This window comes from Euprymna scolopes, chromosome 15 (genome assembly GCF_053919585.1).
Source record: "Euprymna scolopes isolate OS-2025 chromosome 15, ASM5391958v1, whole genome shotgun sequence".
In the NCBI taxonomy this organism is placed as follows: Eukaryota; Metazoa; Mollusca; class Cephalopoda; order Sepiida; family Sepiolidae; genus Euprymna; species Euprymna scolopes.
The window spans coordinates 97,602,171-97,629,739 of NC_136496.1; the positions used below are offsets into that span (position 1 = coordinate 97,602,171).

The following is a 27,569-nucleotide window of genomic DNA, read 5'->3' on the forward strand; positions in this document are numbered from 1 at the left end:
TGTGAACAGACCTCTTGCTGGCCAACTCCATAAATATTATCCCTGCAAATCTGGTCCCAAATAGTAGCCCCTGTGCTAAGTGGTCCTGTGCTTTGTTTGGGGTGAAATGACAATAAAAAAAAATCCCCAGCGTGGCGGCCATTTTCACTTTTCCGCTGATCATCCAGTCACTCTTCATGCGAATTCGAAGCAGAACCGGCCACCACATCCCGTTAACACTTACCTTTCATACCACTCTCCACATGAGGAAAATATACAGATACGACTGGATCTATTTTTAAACCGGTTTTATTTGTTTTTATTTTGTTAAAAGTGGGCGTGACCTAATCTACAAAAAATGTATTTATGTGACCTTGTTTTACCTTTCACGTCATTCGACACAAAATATTCAAGACGAAATTCTACAATTTACAAATAGGAGTCGCCATTGCATTTGAACAATTCTCATAACGAAAGGTTCGTATAGATTTTATTATTTTCTAGGAAAGAAAAAAAATCGCCATTTAATATTATATCACATTACAACGCCGCCGATTCAAAACAAATTATCTTCCATAATAAATATGTTTTAATATTGATAAGTTTTATTCCAAAAATTATTAACAATTAATCCGCCAGAATGCATTTTAATTTTATTCAGATTTTTGTTTCCCCTTTGGATTTTGATAAGTTTTTATTGCAAAAATTATCTCGAAAATATCTGTTTAATTTGTAAAGTTAACAATTAATCCGTCAGAATGCATTTTAATTTTATTCAAATTTTCGATTTACCTTTATCCTCCCATTGTTCCTTCAACGGTACATACTTTTTGAAGTAGTTTAGAAGTTATAATTTTATTCCAAATTTGAGTTTTATCACAAATTTACACTAAACTTACTTGATTTCAATAGTTCATGCATATTAGTTTCACATAAACTACGAAAAATATTTATGTAGTTTAATGATAAATTTATATTAAAAAAAATTAAGTAAATTTTATGGTTGGCAAAAAGGTTAAGAGTTACGTTTTATTTTTTCAGTTTTTACTCATTTTCCTGGGATTCCTCGATTTATAACAACTAAATAATAATTTGATGCTACCATTAGATCTTATGCAAGTTCAACCAAAAAGAAATACGTTTTCTACTCTTCTCAACGACCACACGTAAACAGACTGAAAACGTTACGATATAATTAAACAAAATAAAACAATTTTTTGAAAATTAAAGGCGGGAGATCAGTTTTGCAGTTAAAATTAACCTTGAACAAATTCTGATGAATCAGGATAATTTTGCTGCCACTGCTGCTGTTTCGTATCATTAATACATTTCCGTATGAATCAGATGATTACCATTGGCATTCGTTTCCCTGATATATTGACATACATCGGTACTTACGGGAGGGACCACATGAAGGTTGCCAACATTCGTAAGTGAAAATGTTTTTGTGGAACGAACTGAATTCGAACTTGGCACACCCTAGTTGCCAGTCCGTGTCGTTAACTACAGCTACCCCCACCTCCCTGATTCTGCTGTTGATATTGGTTCACCAGTTTTTCTTTCCATAAAATAATTTCTGACACTTATAGGAGAGACCGCAAAAAGATTGTCACATACCTAAGTGATATTTAAAAATAAAATAAGCCAACGGCATTTAAGTAAGTAAAAAAGAAAGAGGAAAAAGAACAGAAAAGCATGGAATGAAATAAAGATACAAAGAGAAAAAAAGTAATTATAAAAATTTTAAAATGCATTAAAACATTGAATATAAAAATAGGAAATTGTAGAATTATCAACTCACAATGAGAAATACGAAAGTGAGATTCTTACTCAATACGAGGGTAAACTAAACAAAAATAAATAAAAAAAAAGAGAGAAACGAGGCGAGTCAACTGTTTAATCCATTAAAATAGGATTATGAATATGTTATATATATATATATATATATATATATATATATATATATATATATATATATATATGACAAATGTATTTTGGTGTCTGAAGAGTAGCTTTTTTTTTTGAATATATTTAAATTATGTAATGTTTAAATTTGTCCAAATGATTATGAAATAAATGTAACACATAAAGAAATACACCGTTTGATGTTCTTATTCGATATTTTGTTGTTTTGAGTTTTGCAAAAATATTATATACATACTCGATTATTAAAACGGATAATCACGAAGCTTAATTAACCGAGTCAATTAATATTGACTTTGATTGTATTGGTATATCAACATTACCGGAATTTTATTATATTATATGGTTAAAAAACATTAATATATATATATATATATATATATATATATATATATATATATATATATATATATATATATATATATATATATATAAAGTTTATTACTGTGAGTCCAGAATCAGTTTACATATTGTTTCAGCTAAAGGAAGATCCTCAAAGAGAGGAAATATCCAACTAGAATCGTCAGAATTCATAGATCTATGAATTCTGACAATGTTAGTTGGATATTTCCTCTCTTTGGGGATCTTCCTCTAGCTGAAACAATATGTAAACTCATTCTGGACTCACAGTAATAAATTTCCTATATACTGCTCTGACTACACATTAAGCACTCTAGTCCGGTTTTTTCACCACTGGTAAATATATATATATATATATATATATATATATATATATATATATATATATATATATATATATACTCCTATAAATTCGGTTTTCTTTTGTGTGTATCGATATTCATATTAAAAACACTCTTTTCTATTTATTTAAAAAGAAAATGTAATTTTCTTATATCTTGTTGTGGAATTGTATTCACTAGCAAACGATCTAGTTATTATATTCTTTAAAACATTCATTTTAATTAATTCCCTATTAGTTACTTCGGTTTTTTAATGGGATAGTCATCTTTAATTAACCTATAATTATAGTTAACCTATAATTATATTCATGCAGATATTCTACATGATTTATACTTGCATAATATTTGCGAAAACAGTTTATAGTAAACAAAAAATTGTTTCCATATATATTTATGTTTACTTATATATTTTTATTAAATAGATTTATCTATCTATCTATCTATCTATCTATCTATCTATCTATCTATCTATCTATCTATAAAAGTGAAAGTGTCTGTGTATCTGTGTGTCTGTGAATGTACATTTCTCTACGCAATAACTTTATCAATTTTAAGTCTACAGACTCGAAATTTGATATTCAGGGTACTGAGATTTGTGAAAATCGATGTGATCGGTTTTCGACCAGAAATTTGGTGGTTAAGGCGTCAAAGTTCAACGATTTGACCTTTGAGAACTCTACCAAACTCCTCCGTTTGTTGGTGCAGACGACTGGCACGTGACAGGGTACATAGTAAACCGCTGGTTTTTACATCAGAATCCCTTCTAGATACACATCTTACCGAAGTGAATTAATGCGCCTCCATATACTAACTGTGCGATTTCTTCGACTCGGCGCGGATATGCATATATATATATATATATATATATATATATATATATATATATATATATATATATATATATATATGTGTGTGTGTGTGTGTGTGTGTGTGTGCGTGCGTGTGACGATTAATCGGAATTGGAATCGGAAATCGGAAAAAATCGGAAGATTTGAAGGTATCGGAATCAGAAAAATTGATGCCTATTTTCCGATGGGAAAACGATTTTTTTAATTGTCTTTTTTATTTAATTTTGTTCAAACCAAAATCTAACATCACTAGTAATAATGATAAAATAATAAATATTTATTGGTTTTAAATTACTAAAGAAGCTAAAATCGATACATCCTCATCCAAATGTGTATTTTGACGTTTAAGAAAATATGTGCATATTTAACATGTGTTTTTACGAAAATCGGGGGCAATAACAATCTTATAGTTAAATAATTAGAGATTTATAAAGAATCACAATCGGAATCGATAATTGTATCGGAATCGGGAATTTAGCACGGAATCAGTAATAGTATCGGAATAGGGAAAAAATATTGTAATCGTCCCATCACTAAAAAATAATTATATATATATATATATATATATATATATATATATATATATATATATATGCTAGCAAAAGTAGCCTAAAAATACAGAAAATGGACTCTAATTTATGAAAGTACTAGTGGGTGGGGGGTACCCGGCGTTTCCCGGATGTTTGGAGGTGTGTGTGCTCGGGCGGGGGCGGAGGGTGTTAATCAAAACATAAGAATAAGCGAAGTAAAAAAAACTAAACTAAAAATGAAAAGAAAAGAAAACAGAAAAACGAACGTTAAAACTTCTTTAAAAGATCTGAAAAATACCCCCAAAACACGTGAAAAATGGCTTAAATAACCCTGTTTTAATATTAAAATTAAAAGAAAGATATCTCACACCACGATTCGAACCCAAAACGTTTAGATAATGAGGCCACGAAGAAACTGAGCTAAGACGACGGCGACGAAATTGGATGACTTTTTAAAATCTTTAAACTAAATTAGGTTCCAACGTCATTTGCGCATGCGTAGAACCAAATTCGTCATGAGAGGACGGTTTTTGCTGACCTCCCCCCTGTAGAAAACTGCTGATTTCAGGATGAAAAAGTTAACGTTTTTGGCCAATTTTTCGAGATTTGTCGGGCGAAGGTTGGAACTTTAAAACGATACCGATCTCGTGAAAATCCGTGAGCCGTGTCGAAAGTTTTTGAGAGACATACAAACACACATACATACATACAAACACACATTTTCACTTTTATATATATATATATAGACTAGCGGGGGTACCGGCGTTGCCCGGGTATTTGGAGGTGTGTGCGCTGTTAAATAAAAAAGAAACCGGGGGGGGGGTAGTTGGTAGGGTCGAACCCGAAGCCATGAGGCGAAGTTTGAAAATAAAATCGGCCAGCCAGAATGAGTTACTGAAAGATGTTTGGATTTATTTAAGTAAGAACCATATTGACAGGTGCGCGCACTGAAGTCGTCGAGCGTGACGACGACGACGACGACGTAGGTTGTTTTGTTATAAGCGAAGTAAAAAAAGAAAACAACGTTAAAACTTAAGCGGGCGGGAGGATAATCAAAACATCGAAAAAAAAACACAAAAAAAACTAACGTAAGGCAAATGAACGATCAAAAAAGAAACAGAAAAACGAACACGTGAAAAATAGCTTAAATAATCCTGTTTCGATATTAAAATTGAAAAAATCGGTGGGTACCCGGGGGTTTTTGTGTGTGTGGTCGGGGGTGGATAAGCGAAGTAAAAAAAAAAAAAACAGAAAAACGAACGTTACGTGAAAAATGGCTTTAATAACACTGATTCAATATTTAAATTTAAAAAATCGAAAACAAAAAGAAAAGATATCTCACACCACGATTCGAGCCCAAAACGTTTCGATAATGAACCAACGCGTTAATCAACTGAACTAACACGACGTACATGAAATTTAGTCAGTTTTTCAACTATTTAAAGTAAATCAGGTCATGACGTCATCTGGCGCATGCGTAGAACCGGTATTCGTCACGAGAGGACCGTTTTTGTTGACCCTCCCTGTCGAAAATTGTTGATTTCGGGGCGAAAAAAAATGAACGCTTTTGGCCAATTTTTCGATATTTTTCGAGCGAAGGATGGAGCTTCAATATGATACCGAGTTTGTGAATTTTCGTCGCGTCTGTCGAAAGTTTTTAGCGGACACACAAACACACATACAAGCATACATACATACACACATTTTCGCTTTTATATTTGACTAGCGGGGGTATCCGGCGTTGCCCGGGTGTTTGGAGGTGTGTGTGCTCGAGCGGGGATGGGGGGTGTTAATCAAACATAAGAATAAGCGAAGTAAATATAAAAAAACACAAAAAAACTAACGTAAGGCAAACAAACGATGTTAAATGTAAAAATCGGAAAAACAAAGAAAACAGAAAAACGAACGTTAAAACTTCTTTAAAAAATCTGAAAAATACCCCCCCCCCCCCTAAAAACACGTGAAAAATTGCTTCCGGGGGTACCCGGCGTTGCCCGGGTGTTTTTGGGTGTGTGTGGTCGGGCGGGGGTGGGGGTGTTAATGAAAACCTAAAACAGAAAAACGAACGTTAAAAAATCTGAAAAACACGTGAAAATGGCTTAAATAACCCTGCTTCAATATTAAAATTAAAAAAAATACATGTCACACCCCGATTCGAACTCCAAAGTTTTATATAATGAGGTAACGCTCTAAGCAACTGAGCTAAGACCTCATCGACGCAATCGCGTCGCTTTTTCAAATATCAGGTTACGACGTCGCATGACGCATGCGTAGAAGCGAATTCGTCATGAGAGCAGGGGTTTTGCTGACCCCCCCATGTAGAAATGTGATGATTTCAGGGTGAAAAATTAACGATTTTGGCCAATTTTTCGATATTTGTCGGGCGAAGGTTAGAAGTTTAAAACGATTCCGATCTGGCGAAAATCCGTGACCAGCGTGGAAAGTTTTTGCGAAACATACAAACACACAAACACACACATACATACAAACACACATTTTCGCTTTTATATATATAGATGATAGGTTAGGAAAAGGAAGGGTTGTAAAGAGATAGCTTCGAATTTGGGGGTAAAAAAAACAAAGCAAAATATGATGAAAGTAAAAATAAAATAGATAAACCCCATTATTTATTATACCATACCTATTCACACTGAAGCACTTATCACAATATTCTGTGGATCTATATTAAAAAACCTTATTAAACTTTGTGACATATTTCCATTCTATGGAGGTCAGGCGCGAACGAACACCCCATAATTTTATTATACCATATTTCTTCAAACGTAAACATAATTATCAAAGTATACTTACGCAGAAAGATATGAAAAGTCTTTATTAAAGTTTGTGCCTGTTTCCATTCTATGGAGGCCAGGCGCGAACGCAGATCCCACAATTTTATTATACCATCCCTATTTAAGTTAAAACATACTTATCAAAGTATTATTATGTACATCTATATCAAAAACACTTGTAAACGTTTTTTTTAATTTTTTAATTTTTTATTTCCATATTTTGTGGACTAGGCGCGTACGCAGACCCCAGAATTTTAATGAATCATCATTATGCCAGATCAAAATACCCATTCCTGTATCTCGATACATCTTCTATCATTATATGTGATCAGTTTTCTATAATAGTCAACCATATAGGAGCCTATTTGTGACCACACACACACACACACACACACACACACACACACACACACACACAGATGTTCAGCTTTATATATATATATATATTTATATATATATATATATAATTGGAAAAGAATTCACAGCCTATATTAATCAAAAGGTAAATCCTGTGGTAATTAAAAATAAAATAAGCTAACGCTATTTATATAATTGAACAAGAATATATATATATATATCTTATTTATGTTTTATATATATATACACACACATATATATGTTCCTTTTCAATTATATAAATAGCTTTAGCTTATTTTATTTTTAATTATCACAGCATATGCTGTGAATTCTTTTCCAATTTTCATTACGAACTCTACTTTTATATAGGCAATATCGTCTAAAGAGATCTTTAGTGACTTGTAACTGGCTGACCGAAACATACTCATGAATGTGTAGCGACATAAATAAATACTCATGTAAATGAAATAAAAGCAGGGAGACGCCCGACTTTGTCCGGCGTAAAATACACTTAAATATGATATTTTAATTTGTCCAGATTTCGTATATATTATTTTAGAGACGAGATTTCAAAAGTAAAAGAAAAAACAATATTTCGAGCCATCAGCTAGAACCAAAACCGAAAGCAAAACTGTAGTGTTCAAAGCTGGTGACGTTACCTCTGTACCAAAGTGACACGTGCATGAGCTGATTAAAAATTAAAAATTAACTAAGATGAATGTACAAAATTTTTAACATTTTCTTCTTTTAATTTTGACCAATTTTTCACACCTTAAAACTATTTTAACCGGCTAAAACAACAGTCCGTAAAAGATCCAATCATTTGAGGCCTCTAGCACCGCTATGCGACTTTTAGTTTCGCGGGGGGGGGGGGTAGAGTTTGAAAGAATGGGGACAGACATATAACCGTTTATATATTAGACTAGCAGGCGGGAGGCGCCCAGCTTTACCCGAACGTAAAATACGCTTAAATATGATATTTTACTTTGTCCAGATTTTCAACATATTATTATAGAGTCGTGATTTCAAAAGTAAAAAAAAAGTATTTGGATGTCAATAGCTAGAATCGACACTAACATTCAAAGCTGATGACGTTATCACTGTACCAACGGGACACGCATATGAACTGATTAAAAATTAAAAATTAAAAATAAACTAAGATGGATGTTCAAAATGTATAACGATTTTTTCAATTTGGACCCATTTTTGACCACTTAAAACTATTTTAACCGGCTAAAAAGACCCATAAAAGATCCGTAAAAAAATGCAATCATTGGAGTCCCCTAGCGCCGCTCTGCGGCTTTTACTTTCGAAGGAGATAGTTTGAAAATATGGAGATGAAAAGGCACACACACACACACACACACACACACACACACACACACACACACACACACACACACATAGGGTGACCCCCCCGCAAGAAAAACGGCCCCAACTCTAATTAAGCCTTGTTTCTTAGTGTTTTGTCCGAATGAAATGAAATTTTGTTTATAAATAAATACATTTATATTTTATAAAATATCCACTTATTTAAATTCTAAATTTCGATACATAAATGAGTCTTCATCAGACCAGATTTTTCTGTTTCTTTTCTAAGTGGCTTGTTATTTTGCCGTAGTCTTCTTTTTTTTTCTTTTTTTTTTAGATTTTTGTGTCCGATTCAGCGATGTGTACTCTAGTATGACCGATTTTTAATAAGTAATTTCCACTGTTTGTTTAGATCCATCGAACTTTAAAAATTATGACGATTGTTGTCATATCTTTCTCACTTTTGTTCCCTCTCTTACTAGTGTCCAATCTTTCACTCTCTCTTACATTTTCTTCCTTTTTTCACTCTCTTTCTCTTACCTTACCTCTTTACTCTCTCTTTTTAAATCTCTTCTTCCTTTTACCCTCTCTCTTTTACATAACTTTTTCTATTTCTTATCTCCTATGTACTACTTTCCGTTAACGCTCACCCTCTCTCTATTTTTACACTCTCTATATATCTTTTATTGCCACCCTATCTCTCTCTTTCAGTATATTTCTTTTACTCAATCATTGGATTGGCATGTACCCAATCCTATTAATAACGCATGTGAAAACACAGAAGACACGCTCCAAATTATATGTGAAAAAAAGCAAAAAAAAAACAAAAAAAAAAACAAAAAAAACAACAAAAAGCAAAACAAAACAAAAAAACGAAAAAATACAAGACAAAAAACAAACAAACAAAAAACAAAAAAATAAAACAAAAAACAAACAAACAAAAACAAAAACAAAAAAGACAAAACAATGTAAAGGGGTTTGTTTTACTGTACACATAGTTTCGAAAAAGTTGTCAAAAATAAATATATAACAAATAAATGTTATCAAAGACAAGATAAGTTACTTTTTTACCTAACTGGATATTTTTTTAGTGTTTTTATTTAATGTAAGCCTATGTCACGGTAACATATATTGGGCGAGTTTCTAACAGTATTTTACATAATTTTTTAGTTTGAACTTATTTTCCCAAATTTAACGTATTCAACAGACACCTCGCCGCCATTTGTCTTTTACAAATATATCGATTAAAGCGTAATATAATTATTTGTTTGTTAAGTAGTGAGTGCATGTGTTTATATGAGGAGACTGCAGTTTAGTTCTGCCTTGTTATTTATTTTGGGTTTATGTGTTTTCATTAGTAGTGATTCCTTCAACCTTAAATTACCTTGGTTTCTTTCTGTAGTTAGTATTTTTGTTTAAATGTCTTTGTTGTAGTTGTAGTTGTTAGATAAGTGTTTATAAAATAAGGATGCCTTGATTATAATGTGTTCCTTTATGCGTATGTTCAATGGTCTAACTGTGCTGCCGATGTAGAACTCCCCGCATACGGTACATTGTATTTAATATACTGAATACGTGCGTTTACATAATTCTGTATTATTGATGGGACAATTTGGTAGAGTGCAGGGATCGTTGTCGGTTAGTTCTCTAGTTTTTGATGTGTTGTTTTAGTGTTGGTGTAGAGTGTGTTAGTTGTATGTCTAATTGTTCCCTGTGAATGGCTTTGTGGATGGCTGATGTTATTTTTTTAATTAAAAGCAGATGTTGGAGAGTGTGTATTGTCGTTTTTTAGGTGTTTTGAGTTGGTATTTAGTGTTTGCAGGGTATCCGCTTTGTCTGAGTGTTTGCTGAAAACGCCTAATGGAGGTAGCATTGTCTATGTCACTAGTACATTTGTTAAGAATATAGTCGGCCTCGTTCTTAGCATATCCAAACTCAACCAGCGCTTCTATCAAGGAACACAAACCCTAACGTGAATTCCGCGTGACCAACGAACCGTTCCGGCATTTGAAAAGACTACTGTAAAATCAACAAACGGACTTCTACTGATTCTATGCTTCAACAACAACATGGCAAAAAAAGAAAGAAAGAAAATCAAATTGATGATGAAGTGTATCTTCATAAATTTCAATATAAATATAAATTTCCAACAAAATAGATATCTGTTTATTTTGTAATTAATGCGTTGTTTTGGCTTCAAGCGTATCTAATACGTATCTATTTTATATATCCTAGTTTAGTTTAAGTGGGGAGGTAAGTTTATAATTTATTCCTATAAAATATTGTGTGGATGATTAATATATTTTTTAAAATCTTTTTTAACAACATCCATTTCTCTTGTCCTAAATTTGTAAAATTTTAACTCTTTTCAGATCCGTCGGTCTAGACACGTTTTGCAGTTATATATATATATATATATATATATATATATATATATATATATATATATATATATATATATATATATATATGACTGCAAAACGTGTCTGGAAACAGACAAATAAATTTTATAAATATATATACATTTATTTATTTATTAATGAAAACAAAGGGATGTAATGTTTACCTGATATACGCAATAGTAAACTTCAAACTAATAAAAATAACAGTATTTAGGTATAGAAAATGTGATCCCAACCGAATTGAAAAAGCTCAATACGCAATAGAGAGTAGAGCTTATTATAAGAGAAAGAAAATTAAAACTGTAAGTTTAACTTTACAATCAAAATTTATTGTTCGACCGAATACTCAAAAAAAAAAAGCAATTTACAAAGTCCTTATTCAGCGGAGTTTCAAAGAATACTATTGTTGTTATTCTTCTCATCAGAGGACAAAGAAATCAGCAAATTATATTTGTAGTAATGCTAGAATTTGCTAATCAAGGTATTAAGTGAAACCGCAATTTATTGTAGTTATAAATTGCCAAAGAAAAAAGTAAAAAAAATGTTGGATATATAAAAAATATATATTAAAAAAAAAACGCTCATAATATTTCAGCTTGCATGAAAATCCTCTCAAGTTGATCCGAAATGCAAAATAGTTCTTTAGAGAGAATGGATTCCAAAATAAGTCCAGCGTAATGATGCATATAATTCGATTGGAAAGTTTTCAAAACAGTTGAAATAATGAAAATTGTTTTTTTCTGGGCAGTGCAGTAGCCCAAAGAGAAGTCTGTCACCGGCCAAATGGGACCTAATAGTAAAAAGAGAGAAGTCCAGTATGAGAACCTACATCATCGGCTTAATTAGAAAAAGTGATTTCAAATTAAATTTTAAAGTAATTAAATTAAACTCCGCGGAATTAAGACTTTGTAAATTGTTTTTGGAGTATTCAATCGAACAATAAATACTACTACTACTACTACTACTACTACTACTACTAATACTACTACTACTACTACTACTACTACTACTACTACTACTACTACTAATAATAATAATAATAATATATATATATATATATATATATATTAGTAGGGTGGCAAGCTAACAGGGGAGATAATCAAAACAGCTTTTAATATCCTGAAGATGTCCTCTGCAATAGGGACGAAACGTTGATCATCTCATAAATTCATTCGTTTTTTTTCAAAACAACACACACACACACACACACACACACACACACACACACACACATATATATATATATATATATATATATATATATATATATATATATATATATATATACTAGCTGTACTTGGCCACGCGTTGCTGCCGCTCAGCATGAGGGGTAATTTTACAATAGACATGTATGTGAGCACGCACTGGAAAATCTTGTAAATTAAAAAATTTAGCCGATTCTCTTTTTGTATGAAAGTAAAGTGTTTTATTTAATATTAATCGATAGAAAAATTAAAAAGAAAACTATTTAAAGAATAAACTAATAAAGTAAGTGGGAGACCGATGATAATTCAGAAGGAAGAAAGAAAGAGGAAGAGAATGTATCAATTTTGTAGGATAAGTTTTAAGGAAGGAAATAGTTTGACAAACTTTTTTTTTTAAATCAAATAAATATGCTTCTTTTCGAACATTTTTTTTTTTAGAAAAATATTGCTTTCAAATATAATTAATGAGAATAATTGTAAACATTTTGGCGCTTCTTTGTTATTGTAGCGAAACTTGAAAACGAAATAATGATTTTCAAATGAAACTAATAGTATCTAGTCAATTCCCATGTTGAATTTATTAAAATATCCAAAACTTACACAGAACGATATGGTAGAAATTAATTATTAAAGAAAAAAGTTTTCGAAGAAATGAGAAATTTTTAGCCATTTCCCTTGTGTTTACGTCACATGTCATGTGACAAAACAAACAGCCAAAATTATTTGATCGTTGAATCATGGAAGACGTAAATAATTGTGACGTGATATTTAGGTAGATAACATGTTTATTGTTGAAATTACAAAAATGTAAGTAGTTATTTATTTTCTTTTTTTTTTTTTTTAACTTTTCGGCTGTCGGATTTTGTCTGCAATAATGAAGAAGCATCCTTTGTTCTCGGCTGACCTGTACAATCAACATCACGTATATATTTTTGGTACTCTAGCAGAGCTTTTCCCGGGCCCTCGGGATTTTTCGTCAATTAGGGTTCAAGCTCGACCGACAGTCACCAGATTAAGCCGAGCAAAGTAACAGGCGCAGAGGAATTTCAAAGCAAACAAACCAGAAATAAATAGAAATACAATAAATAACCCTTCTGTAAATTTTACTCAATATAAATATTTATTTTTCTCAGGAGAAGTTGCAATTTATACGGTTTATTTACTTTTTTTTAAAAAACTTTTTTTTTTAATCAACAAATTATTATAATTGTTTTTTTTTACTACTGACAACAATAAATTTAGTAAATGTATTTTTTGTTTAAAAGAATAATACGTTTTCACTAAGATCCAAATAAAATAATGGGTTCATTATATTCCGTGATCATTATTTGATAAACACCGAGAATTTGATTAAAATTGAATTATTTCCTGATTTTTGGTGAATTTTTAAGTCAAAATGTTTATACATTTTGAGCATTGGCTATTCATTTTGCACGTAATTATTATTATTATTATTATTATTATTATTATTATTATTATTATTATTATTATTATTATTATTATCTATGTTTGTCTGACTGACGTAAAGAACGTTTAAAATTTGAATGTTTAAATTCAACGTTATTTCACGTGGTTAATGGTAGCCGAATGGATACGTTCTTTGCTAATCGAGCCAGACATGGCTCGTGTTGCCGAGTTCGAATCTGTCGACTGGTGTTAATCGTGACACCCTGCACTGAAGATTCCCGAAAGGATGAAACACTAGTGCCTGTAGGTATTTAATTATTATAGTAAAAAATAATTATGATATCCCCTTTAAGAAACTCGTTTCTTATCATTGAGCACTTTCAGTAGAATTAAGTCGATCAATTTAGCTCTTATACATAGATCATCGTATAACGATTAGATCATTGTCTGACTGACGTAAAGAACATTTAAAATTTGAATGTTTAAATTCAACGTTATTTCACGCGGTTAATGGTAGCCGAATGGATACGGTCTTTGGTAATCGAGCCAGAGATGTCTCGTATTGCCGAGTTCGAATCTGTCGACTGGTGTTAATCGTGACACCCTGCACTGAAGATTCCCAAAAGGATGACACACCAGTGGCTGTACGTATTTACTTATTATAGTAAAAAAAATAGTTATATATATATATATATATATACACATTTCATATGTATATATATATATATATATATATATATATATATATATATATATATATATATATATATAGTACTGGAACTTTTTAACCTTTAAAAATATTTTATCATTCGTAAGAAAACTATTTAATCAGTAAGTCATTCAATCACCCGCAATCACTGCATCAACTTGCTCTCTCGAATTAACTATAGTACCAGTAATAATTTATTTTTAAGGGATCATCAGTTTTTTTTTTACCATGAAACACTGTTTCGGGGATTTAAAAGCAAAACAGTCTATTACATTATGGCTCCCAAGCAGTGTTGATCAAACACCACCTCCCTTAATCTCAGGAAAAAAACGTTACAAATAGTAGATCTAGTTTCCTATTCTTAATTACTTTATCTAACCTATTCATGTTATAAAAATGAATTTATTATCTATGAGATTCATCTGTTTCCAAATTCAAAATGGATATATTTTTTTATTTTATCAGTCTTGTATTTATAAGATTAGGATTAATCCATTTGACTACATATATATATATATATATATATATATATATATATATATATATATATATATATATATATTTTACTACTTATATATATATATATATATATATATAAATTATCAATCCTTTTCATATTTAATTATGATTGCTTGACTGATCTTTTGTTATATATATATATATATATATATATATATATATATATATGTTGTGTATATTTAGGCAGCATTTTCTCATTTAGACAAATATTATTGAATAGCACGGAGTTATTCAGTTTTACAATTTTCCTTTTTATCTTCTCCAATCTCAGAATAGTCCTTTTTGTGTTCTCGAAATTGTATATGTTGGATCCATAATCGCGTGCGTTTTCGACAGAAGTACTTCTATCATCTTCAGGCATATTGTAGGAATAAATGTAGAAATTGCTTTTTAATTTACGTATATATACATTTTTCCTAGTCACATGGTAGCTTGTTACAAGTTAGATGGGCGGACTTTTTATTTATATATTTTTTACATATATTAAACACATTTATATATACAAACACATATATACATATTCAAAAATTTATCCCAAACATTTCAAAACATTCCGGCTGCACTCATGATTAATATTATTTATTTGAGGCTTCTTTGTCTTAATGTACAATGCTTCGAGTATTCTTAGCCTATTTACATTTCTCTGACTCTGCAATACTCCTGTATTTTCTACCATAATTCTTCGAAATTCCGAATGGTGGCAGCCATGTCCCTTCAAATGTTGTGATATGGAGCTAGAGTCAGAGAGGTAGAGAGTCAATCTTCGCGACAGTGTGTTAGTTGAACCAATGTACCTACCTATTAATATTGGAGATACACTCTCCTATTGGGTAGCTGAATTTGTAAACTACATTTGTCCTTTCCAACAGGTCGTTTGTTTGCGAAATGTTGTTTTTCATTACAAGGCTTGTTGTCTGTATTTTTTTTATAATATATAATAAATTTTATTTTTTTATTATTAGATCCAACATATACAATTTCGAGAAGAACACACAAAAGGACTATTCGGAGATTGGAGAAGATAAAAAGGAAAATTGTAAAACAGAATAACTCCGTGCTATTCAATAATATTTGTCTATATATATATATATATATATATATATATATATATATATATATATATATATATATATATATATATATATATATACAGATAGATAGATAGATAGATAAAATTATATAAACATAGTAAGGAGTCTACGCGGATCGATCAATGTTTCATCATTTTTCATGTTATTCCAATTGAATCCCAGATGGGTCTCGCATTCCAAAAACAATGTTAAATAAAATTTTCGTAGAAGTCGCTCAAATCACATCCATCTCCGTCGGTCACCTGGATATTTGGATTATTGGCGCACGTTCACCCCAACCCACTTCTAACACATAGGAAAAGGGGATAAACGGATTAAAGAATCAACGTCTTCAGGCCATATCTTCTTTTGAAAGTAGTTCTTCTTTTATACATTTTGAACAAATTAGAATAAAGAAAATAAAAGAAAATAAAAAAATGAGTAGGACAGAGACAGAGACTGGGTAGTTGAAATTTTAGAGATCTAAATATTTAAAATACTAAATAGCATTCTTCATCCTCTTTCAACCTTTAATATTGAGATTTTATGTCCTTGATCTAGAATTTGGAGCGACCAGGACTTCTTTTAACCATTCACAGGAACTTCCAAATCCCATCTGCAACGTATTTATCAGCTACCTTACCTATGAGCGTACCCATTCCTGTTCTCTCACCACGACCCAACAATATACACTGATATTTACATACATACATATCTTCAAATATTACACACACAACATATACAAATGCACACATACACACCTATAAATACACTTATACACATACACACATAGATACACACGCGCATATATATGCACATACATACATGCACGCATACATACATATATACATACATACACCCACCACCCACACATATACAATTATATATACCCAAACAGATGCATATACCCACATATACACATGCCCCCAAATCTATATTTCCAGATACCCCCACGTACATATATCAATTAACAACACTTTTATCTACATAACAATCTAATCTGGCTATGATTTTGTACTTTTTGAAAAAAACAAATACAAAAACTTTTAGTCCATTAAATCAAATTGACAAAACCCTATATTAATTAGATAAAATAATACCCAGTTACACTCGTGTACATATACACATACCTCCATGTTCATATGCATTCGACCTGTACTACCATTTAAATGCTATTTAAAGTAGTTTTATATTTTATGAATGATTATTCCGGTGTAGTCTTTCAATATTGATATATAAAATACTATCTTGATATATAAAATATTATCTTGAAGTCTAAGGGTAAAGTTTGATTAAATATAGGATGAATACAGGGTGACACAAAAAAAAACGGGCCCAACTCTAATTAGGTCCCGTTTTGTCCGAATGAAATGAAACTTTGGTCATAACTAGTTTATTATATTCAAGACATCACATCAAAACATTAGGGTCTTTGGCCTTTTTTTCTCTGTTCTACAGCATATATTCTAGATGGCCTCCATTTAGCTTTTTGTTTTTTTGGGTCACCCTGTATATACTAAATCATTTCACATTATTGTCACTCACTAAGAGCTTTCACACAGGCTATAATAAGAGATTTCTCTCTGCTAACAACTTGTGGCGTTCTCTGGAGTTTGAGTGACGATGTCTCCCTAGATTTTCACTACTCACCATCTCTTTCAATAACCTTTTCAAATTAATCCGTTATCGCAATAGCCGTTTAACATTGATTTCTCGTTGGTAGCGACCATTGGAATTTGGGTAGCAATAAGCCTCCCCAAATCCCAGTCCTCTTTGCATTCATCCAGTGGAGGACTGGCTAGTGCTTCCCCTCTTCTTGATGGAGGGGAGACTAAAACTTGCTGCTATTGTATCAAATGATCTGAAATAAAAGCAAGGGGAGACTTGATTCCAAATATTTCTCATATGTTATATCTTCCATCTTTTGGAAATATGGTACGATTATGAATACCTACAGTATCAAATGAGCGTTATACACTGTGACATTTACTTTAAGCACGAAAAGCAAAGAGTGGAGATATAACATATGAAAAATATTTGGAATCAAGTCTCCCCTTGCTGTTATTTCAGATCATTTAAAACCATAGCAGCAAGTTTTAGTCTCCCCTCCATCAAAGGCCAGAGGTTTTGGGGAAATATCAGATATTTTTGTAATTCATATGTAAAATTAGGAAAACAAATGACTATGATTGAAGTATTGGTATAGGTGCAGTATCTTTCCACCTACGAAAAATCCTTTAAAATTACAGCTATTACAGGTTTCGAGGTTGATGAAAACGAAAATATCAGTAAAAATCCTAGGAAACAAGTAGTTTACAAGATACGAAGAAATTATATAGTGGGGCCGTCACTTTTCTATATTAATTTTACGTAAAATGAACATCCATTTTATAGACAAGGTGGCAATATAGTTGGTGCTTATTTTAATTTAATTAATATAGAAAAGTGATCCTCACTTCTTGAAACAGTAATGTGCGACTATAAGTGCAAATGTCACATGACTCACTACACAATTCAGCTCATTAGCTTTCCAACGAACCTTCATTTGTTAAATTCTGATCAATAGTCGCCGAGATTTCAACTTATAAAATTGCCACCAAAGTGGTATATCTATACTCGGGGCCAAATTGAATATTGAAATGCTCATATCTTTGGTTCTATGAACCAAAACTACATGAAATTTTGCAGGTTTTTTGAAGATTATAATACTATTCTATGATTAAAATTTTATGACAACCAGCAAAAAAAAGAACCTATATTTCCAAACCAACAAAATATGCCCAAATTTGCCTACATTTGTATATATATTATCCTAGCAGGTCAGCTTGAGTTTTACTGCTTCAGTTGTCTTCCCTGTGGCCTCGCCAGGCCACTAATATGGATATATTTATACTTGTAGTCAAATTGAATATTGAAATGCTCATATCTTTTTTGGGTTGAAAGTGCATGAAAATTTGCAGGCTTTTTGAAGATTGTAATACTATTCTATAGTTAAAATTTTATTTCAATAAGGTGAAAAGCTATAGCAAACATATATATGAGTATTTTAACCATAGTTCCTGATTTCAAAAGGCGAAAAATTAAAAGATACATCTGCCTTACTTTTAATGCTAGGTTTATTTATGGTGTCTTTTAAATTTAATAAAAACCCTTCAAAATTTTCTGACGAGGAGACCTTGCCTATTAAAAAGCTATATGTAATAATTATTGTCCGTAACTTGATGTCTACCACAATAAAAAGCACTGTTTTCCGAAACGATCGTACGGATAATTGATTTTGTTGTTGTTCCTTCTTATGAAACGGATTTTTAATTTAATTATAATTTGATTTTTAAATTTTAAATTATCAATCACATTACTTAATATATATATATATATATATATATATATATATATATATATATATATATATATATATATATATATATATATAAACCATAAATTAATTGTGACACCCTGCACTGATGATTTCTGAAAGGATGAAACACTAGTGTTTGTAATTATTTGTTGTAGACCCGTGCTAGGGGTTAAAAATGAAAGAAACCACAAGTAGTATAAAGTGCATAAAATATAATATGTATTTATCATAAAGAATACAGGAGCCACTAAAGTGGTATGAGAGGAACGTGTTCGTAGCATGCGGTTAAACATGGTATGAATGTCTCCATTTTGTCTCTGAAACCAGTGGCATTCATAGGACTGGTTGATTCCACTTAGTTCTCAAATAGGAGTGATTTGTACCCCACAACAGTGTTTGATAATTATTATAGTAAATAATTATGTCAGCCCCTTTAAGAAACTCGTTTCTTATCGTTGAGCACTTTCAGTTGAAATAAATGTCGGTCAATTTAGCTCTTATGTGCAGATTATCATATAATGATTAAATCATTCTGACAGACGTTAAAAAGCATTTAAAAATAAATGTTCAAATTTCAATATTATTTCTCGCGGCTAACGGTGGCCGAATGGATTAGGTCCTTGCTAATCAAGCCAGAGATGGCTTCTGATGCCGAGTTTAGATTTATCAACCGGTGTTAATTGTGACATTCTGCACTGATGAAACACTAGTGTCTAGGTATTTAGTAACTATATATATATATATATATATATATATATATATATATATATATATATATATATATATATATATATATATAAATCCAGGTTTGAGATGTTCAAAAATAGGGACTAATGAATACAACGAGGTCATTAGATAGTGCTCGATAACAAGAGCAAAATATTTTTTTATTATTATTCGAGGATAAACAGTTACATTTGGACGCTACGAACGGCCATCTATTTCAGTCAATGTAACTTTTTCAGGCGACCCTGAACCATTCGACGCCATTCTTTTCCTTTTTTTTCTATCGCGTCGAATGGTTCAGAGTTGCCTTTTTCTGGAGAAAAAACATTTTTTTACTAATTATTTTTATTAAAGTGTTGATGAACATTCATATCGACCATCTACAGATTTCCTGAAACACTTTTAGTTTATTATAAAATATTCAAAATAAATATTATTAATGATAACAAAAAAAAAGATGAATTAAAATTTATTGGCACCAATGATTTTTATCATTGAATTCACGATATTGCATGTAAAATAATACTTGTTTATTATGATTTGGGCATTGCATCATCTTCTAGAACGTTCCAAAACCTTCTATAAATAACGTGCATTAGTCAATCCGTCACTTTATCAATAACACCAGACTGCAAAGATGGCTAAAATTAAGGAACACAGTTTCGATGTTAGACAGAAAATAGTGGATGCACACATGAAAGGTAATGGATACAAATCGATTTCTAAGCGTTTTGAAGTTCCTGTGTCAACATTGAGAAACATTATCAAGAAGTAGGTGTTTTCAATACGATTCAAACTTGACGGGTCGAGGCTGTAAAAAGAAACATTCTCCCAGAACTGTACGCAAAGTCATTCGAGAAATAGAAAAGTGTGGCGAAATCTCCCGTTACTCAGGTCAAAACTGACCTCTAACTTCTTCGGAAACTGTGGCTCGTGATGTCAAGTCTACCGGGACATCTCCACATGAATTCTTAGCGTCTCGGTGTTGAATTCTTCTGAAAAGCAAAAGTAAGCTTTCATGCTCGCCGGAAAGACAAGACAGACAAAATCAGGGTTCTCGAACTACTAAAAGTTAATTTCACGAAAGTTACAGATTTTTTTTTTACATATGTACATCGTTTAGTCACCAAAACATTTTAAGGTTCACAAATCTCTTCTGCTCACGGGATTGCTGGTCAGGATGGCGGAGAGGCGCTGACATTGGAGTGGGTGTTATTCTCTCGAGATTTCGGCGCAAATCTGTCAAATTCAGGCCGGGTATGCGTTTTTATACTAAGGTCACGGGTTGAGGTCTGGCGATTTGCTGAACCAATCAAAGCCAGCCACGTATCTGGGGAAACCCCAGATACATTTGCGTGTGTGCACTTCCCCAAATAGCCCATAGTTTCGAAAATCTGGGACCAAAATGAAATCACTTTCACACGACCCCAAGAGGTCAACCCCTGTCATTTAGATAGCCCTCGTCTGGAACAGGTGTCCTCAAGGCCACGACAGGTCTGACTTCATCTTCACATTGTTCTGACATTTCCGGTCTCTTCATTCTCAAACAACAACACACATGTCTGGTTTTAACAATAAAAATATATGTTCTATTTCAAGTACTTTTGATACCCACCGTTGTCCAGGATTCAGTTAGACAATCTTAGCATATTTGCCTGGTCTTCCTGAGGTCCCAGGGGGTCTCAACCTCCCCAATGGGGAGCAGATCGCTCCCTCAAGACGATCATATTACAAAGGACCCGAAAACTACTGGTAAGAAAGTTGTCCAACAATATAGCGATCAAGGTATTGAAATTTCTGTTTCGACATTGAGGAGGGCACTGAAGTCACACGGGAATCAGGGGTACCGACCAAGGAAGACTCTCACCTCTCCAAGAAAAATGTTAAAGCCCGCTTAGAGTTTGTACGGGAGTTTATTGACAAGGATTCAACTTTTTTGGGTTCAGTTTAATGGTCAGATGAGACTAAAATTGAACTTTTTTGCAGCAGAGATGTGTTGTTTGTGTGACGGAAGAAAGAAGCCTTCAACTCAAACTATATAGTCCCTACGGTGAAGTATTGTGGAGGAAACCGTGTGTTTTGGGGTTGCTTTTCGGCCAATCGCACTGGAAAACTTATCACTGTGGATGGCATCATGAGGCAAGATCAATACATTAAAATATTGACTGAAAATCTGAAACCTTCTGCAGAAGCCTTTAGTCTTGGAACCAACTGGGTCTTCCAACAGGACAATCATACGGCGAAATCGGTGAAGAAATGGCTTTTGGATAATGAAATAAACGTCCTGAAGTGGCTAAGTCAAAGTCCAGACTTGAATCCAATGGAAAACTTGTGGGCTGTGGTGAAGGCGAACGTGAAAAGAAGGAAACAAAGGAACCTGAGGGAATTAGAAGATATCGCTAAGGAAGAATGGTTTAATATTCCTGTTGATGTGTGGAGGAATTTAGTAATGCCGTATAGAAAACGTCTGGAAGCTGTTATTAAAAACAAAGGCTTTGCAAGTGGCTATTGATAAAGGGTGCCAATAAATTTGAATTCGTCTGTTTTTTTGTTATCATTAATAATATTTATTTTGAATATTTTATAATAAACTAAAAGTGTTTCAGGAGATCTGTAGATGGGCGATATAAATGTCCATCAACACTTTAATAAAAATAATTAGTGAAAAAATGTTATTTTCTCCAAAAAGCGTAACAATTGAAAGGGTACCAATAATTTCTGCTTTAACTGTATATATATATATATATATATATATATATATATATATATATATATATATATATATATATATATATATTCCTTTTCTGTTTTTTATTTTTATTTTCATACATTTCTTACTTTTTGTTTTACGAATTTATTTTCACCTTAATTTATTTTTAACATTTTAAAAAATTTTTCTGTTAACAATTTTCTCTTCTCATTTTCTTTCAGATTCAATTATGGCTTTACGCGTTAGCAGAGGAAATGTAAAGCCTTTAAGAACAGAAATACAGCAACAGGGAGAATGGCATCTTCGACCGGGCTTGAACACGCGATGCATTGCATCGATCTGCATAGCTAAAGAAGACGACCACGTCTTTCTTGCTGACCGAGAAAACGAATCAATAATCGAATTGAGTGAACATGGCGAAATTCTGACTGAATTTCGTTTCGATGATAAAAACAATGAAAACTATTTCTACTTTCGACCTGTTGACATATGTCTAATCTCGCCCGACATTTTGGTTGTGTGTGGTTGGGACGCAGGAAGGTGGTGGGGTGAAAGTAAAATTGTCTTTTTGGAAAGAGGAAAATATGACCCTCATTTAAAACTAAAAAGAACCGTCAAAACTAAAAAACCGGTTTTTTCTTTGTGTCCGAAAAACGAGTTGGTTTTTTGTTGTGATTCGATATTTGAAGTTCATTGTTTCACGAGAGAAGGCGAACAGCTGAGAACCATCAAAATTCCGGGACTGATAACGTGGTCAGTGGTCTGCTCCCCGAGAATTCGTATCGATCCTTTGAGTGGGAACTTCTGGGGATCAAAGTGGTTTGGATTTTCTGAGATCGTTTCTTTTAATTCTGAAGGACAAAAACTTGGTTCAGTACAAAAAGGAGGAAAAGAATTTCTGGATTTTTGTTTAAGTAAATTTGGACATTTCTATTTCACAAATAAAGAAGGAATTTTTTCTTTGTTTCCCGAAAATAAACTTTTATACAACTTTCCGACAAAATCCAAATATTTTCCCACAATTTCAGTTTCCGAAAATAAATTGGTAGTTTGCACAAAAAGCGAGGAAAAAGATGTAATTAAAGTTTTTCATATATGTTATAAATAATATATTTTTGTAAATTTTGAAATTAAATTTTGTTTTAAAAAATCTTTCGTTTTCATCGAATTTTATGCGGATAAAAGTTTAAGTTTAGTTTTTGTTAGGAACGTACAGGGTGTGTGGTCATCCCCTTTTTTCCGGCTATTTCCGGCACATTCGGAGAATTCCTCACAACAAGTGATTAGATGTGGGAGTGATTTTGAAGTCTTTAAACTAATTTCTGGTTTGAATTAAAGCATATATACTCTTCGCTATAGAATTTAGATTTTTGAAGAGATAGATAGATAGATAGATAGATAGAGAGAGAGAGAGAGAGAGAGAGAGAGAGTGAGAGAGAGACGATAGTTTCAATCTTTCAAATTTCGACATATACGATGTTTTTGCTATATTAATGGCGTACTGTCTACCAAGGCCAAAAGCCACTCCAGAATAAGCGTTAGTGAGATTTTCAGTTGGCTAATGGGGTAGTGAAATGACAGGATTGAGATCTATTGTTCACAGGACGACGCAACGGATATTTCTTGAGATTAGACTTGAATACGACCATGTTATAGTCCGTAGAAACATTCTGGTGGCAACGTGTTCTACAGGTGGAAAGTTATTAGAAAGAAACCCTCTTCATGGAACTTCTTTGATTTTTTACTTTATTTTTTCTTATTATTTTGTTCTAACTGGGGATGGGGCATCCTGCATTATCGCAAAAATTCTCCCGCTATCTCATACATTACAACTGAGAGCTCTTTTAAAGATTATAGCCATTCATCTAAGTTCAGTTGTTTGTATCTCTTTTTATTTCATTCAACCGAGTATATCTGTGATGTAAATTTATACGTATACTAAAAGGAAGTATGTAAATTATTGAGAAGAAAGTAATGTCTGGTGTCAATTGAAGTCTAAATAGGTAAGCCAACGATAGAAGAATGTCCTCCCTACTATGGAATCTAGATTTTTGAAAATTAAAAGAAAGTTGTCACTATCATGCAGTATGGTTGACAGCCGAGAAATCGCAAACAAAATGCGCACCAAGTTAAATTTTATTGCTTATGTCAAACGTTTTTTTTTGTTGTATATTTTGTTTGCGATTTTCAGCTGTAAAATGGCAAATTTATGAATGCCAAAATTTCATATTTGCGTAGAGGATTCAATTCATGATGTAAATGTCTTGTAAAAAAGACACCGGCAATTGGTACACTGTCGCTAAGAAAAACAAAAAAACAAAAAACAAAACTTGCAAACATCGTAAGTACGAAAGTTTTTTTTTCTTTAATTCTGATTTTTTATGTTGTAATTTATTTTAATACATAGCAATTAAAATTTTGCTTTTTTAAATCTATCAAATCTAGATTTCATGGAAGAGGGTTTGTATTTATAGATAGATAAATAGATAGATAGATAGATAGATAGATAGTGTGAGAGAGAGAAAGAGAGAGAGAGAGAGGGCAGTTTAAATGCTTGAAACTTTTGAATTTCGAAAAATTACGATAAGATTGAGAATTACGGTTAATTTACAGAACGACTCGACAGATATTTGTTGACACTGTACTTGAAGACGACCATGTTATAGTCTGTAAAGAATCATTCCAGCGTTAACGTGTTCTATAGGTATGAAATTCAAGCACAATATCAACAAATATCTGTTGAACCGTTCTGTAAATTAACCATAGTTATCAATCGTTTCATAATACTATCTAATCATCCAACTGAAAAAAAAAATCTAATTATAGCCTTCTGGCGACGTTCTAACAAGAACGGTCTCTTTGTCTTGGAGTCTTAAAACAAAATTATGCAAGTTTTGAAGTTTTTTAAGAATACTAAAAACACGTAAAGAAAAATATGTTGATAGAAAAATAGAGAAGTAGCCCACACAGCTCAAAATTAGGATCTCACCACCAGAGGTATATACCAGGGACCCGGAAGTAATAGAGAAAAGAAACAAAACAAAAAAAAACCCAACAAAAAACAAATGTTAGTTTAAATAAAAAATACTCAACGCAAAATTACAACAGTATATTTATTGAATTCCGTGAAATTATTTATTTTACAACTAACATTTTATTTTATTTTATTCTACAGATAAAACTTACATAACGCCATACGAAGAAATGCGCATAAGTTTATATCTGAGTCTTTTTACTAGTAAATGGCAAAAACAGAATGGTGTCTTGATATATATTTTTTTATAATATAGACCAGTTTTCGCAGTGAATATTCCAGTGTTTATAAATCCTAAGAATCTAAACGCTTTTCGATAAAAGTTTATCTTTTGAGTTTTCTTAATTTTCACGTTGAATTATTTCGTGATACAATTACGGCGTCACCACACTTACGTCTGCATTAAAGACAAATCATGCAAAAAGCAAAAAATAAAATAAAAAAAAATAAATAAAAAAAATAAAAAAAGTAAAAACAAAGAAACAGAAATAAAAGAAAACAAAAACAAAATAACCACAACAACAACAACGCCCCCAAAATTGCGAGAATTTTGTAATGTCGCAGACCAATACAGAAACAAATGTGGCGATATACGTAAATACAGGTGACTCCACTCCCTAAATTGCACCCGTGATTTCGTCTACAAAATTTATAATACCTTTTGCAATACAACCATATTTGATACAAATAAACTTGCATGTGCCTGACTTACCCACCAAGGTTCCGGCATGAATTTCCAACAGTCTTAGTTTTATCGTCGTTTAATGATATGCATGAACACGTTGGTGATTGTCAAATCAGTAGGTGTGGTTATGAATGGCCGTCACAGTCAATGGGAATTTACGCTGTAGTTATTTTTCGTTATCTATTAGTTTATATCAAAGACCATAAACCTCAAAGACTATAAATTTTTTTTTCGGATATTCCTGAACTAAAGAGGACAATCACAGACCCAATCAATGCAGTTCCATGTGTCAAAGTTATTGATAATTTTGCGGGGGTGTTTATCGCGAGTAGCAAGTTGATATTTTCTCTTTATTTTCCGCTTCCCTTATTTTGTCCTTTAGTCCTCACATTCCAGGAGCAATGTTTATCTAACGCTTATCGTCAACAAGGTTTTGATATTGAAGTGCTGTTTTTTGTTTAGCTTCCTATTTCAATTGGCTTCACGCCTTGTCTGGAAAGATTTCCATAAAAAAAACATCTGTTTAACATTCAAGACTGGAACATGGTGCACAAATTAAGCATAGATAAAAATTTTATTTATACCCAATATGGTTTGATAACAGAGAAGATTGTTCATTTTATTTACGATAGCATAAGTAGAATTTTTTTTAGGTTATCCCATACTTTTATTTAATTAGCAATATTAAAATAAACTGATTGTTATTGAAAGGCACCGAGATCCTCAGAGTTCATGATTATAATTGGAATATTCATTCCTAAAATCGGTCGAATAATAATAATAATAATAATAATAATAATAATAATAATAATAATAATAATAAACAAGATGCCCTTTTTATGATGGCGGGGTGATTGTAAATTGTCATTATTTCTTTCCATTTTCATTCTTCTTTCTCCTTAGCATGACCAAATCATATAAGCTGACAAACAGACTGGGTTTTGAATTCGTCTCTGAATGATTGTAATGCCCGGACAACACTCCTACAACTTCAAAATATCCAAAGTCATTCCGACACACAAGTGGCCCATCACTTTTATCCTGCAAGAAAGAAAAGAACATTTTTTTAGAGCTATATCTTTTTGACATAAAAGGGCCGCAAAGAAATGGCAACGAGAAGGTAGAGTTACCAATAGTACATATGAAACCCTCAGAATCATACATTACCCGTTTTCTTATGCTTTTGTTTTTTAATTCTAAGGTCTCATATTTTTAGAAAATACAGAAACAAAGCTCAGTAGATCACCTACAATGTAATTATCGATAGAGGAGGAAAAGACCAGGTAGTCTTTTATGTGTTGGA

General features: G+C 32.0%; 1 protein-coding gene and 1 long non-coding RNA gene across 3 annotated transcripts in view; one reads left to right on the forward strand and one right to left on the reverse strand.

The window, feature by feature from the left end:
* Positions 1 to 26,110, forward strand: LOC145294023 (uncharacterized). The gene is made up of 2 exons (XR_013869805.1): positions 1 to 456; positions 22,769 to 26,110. It is a non-coding gene; the product is annotated as an uncharacterized LOC145294023 (long non-coding RNA).
* Positions 25,647 to 27,569, reverse strand: part of LOC145294021 (brain-specific serine protease 4-like) — a 79,164-nt gene continuing 77,241 nt past the window's right edge. For both annotated transcript variants that reach the window (XM_080140985.1, XM_080140984.1), the window contains one exon: positions 25,647 to 27,307. In XM_080140985.1, coding sequence (XP_079997111.1) covers positions 27,134 to 27,307 — 174 coding nt within the window. In that variant the 3' untranslated portion in view covers positions 25,647 to 27,133. The remainder of the gene's footprint in view (positions 27,308 to 27,569) is intronic.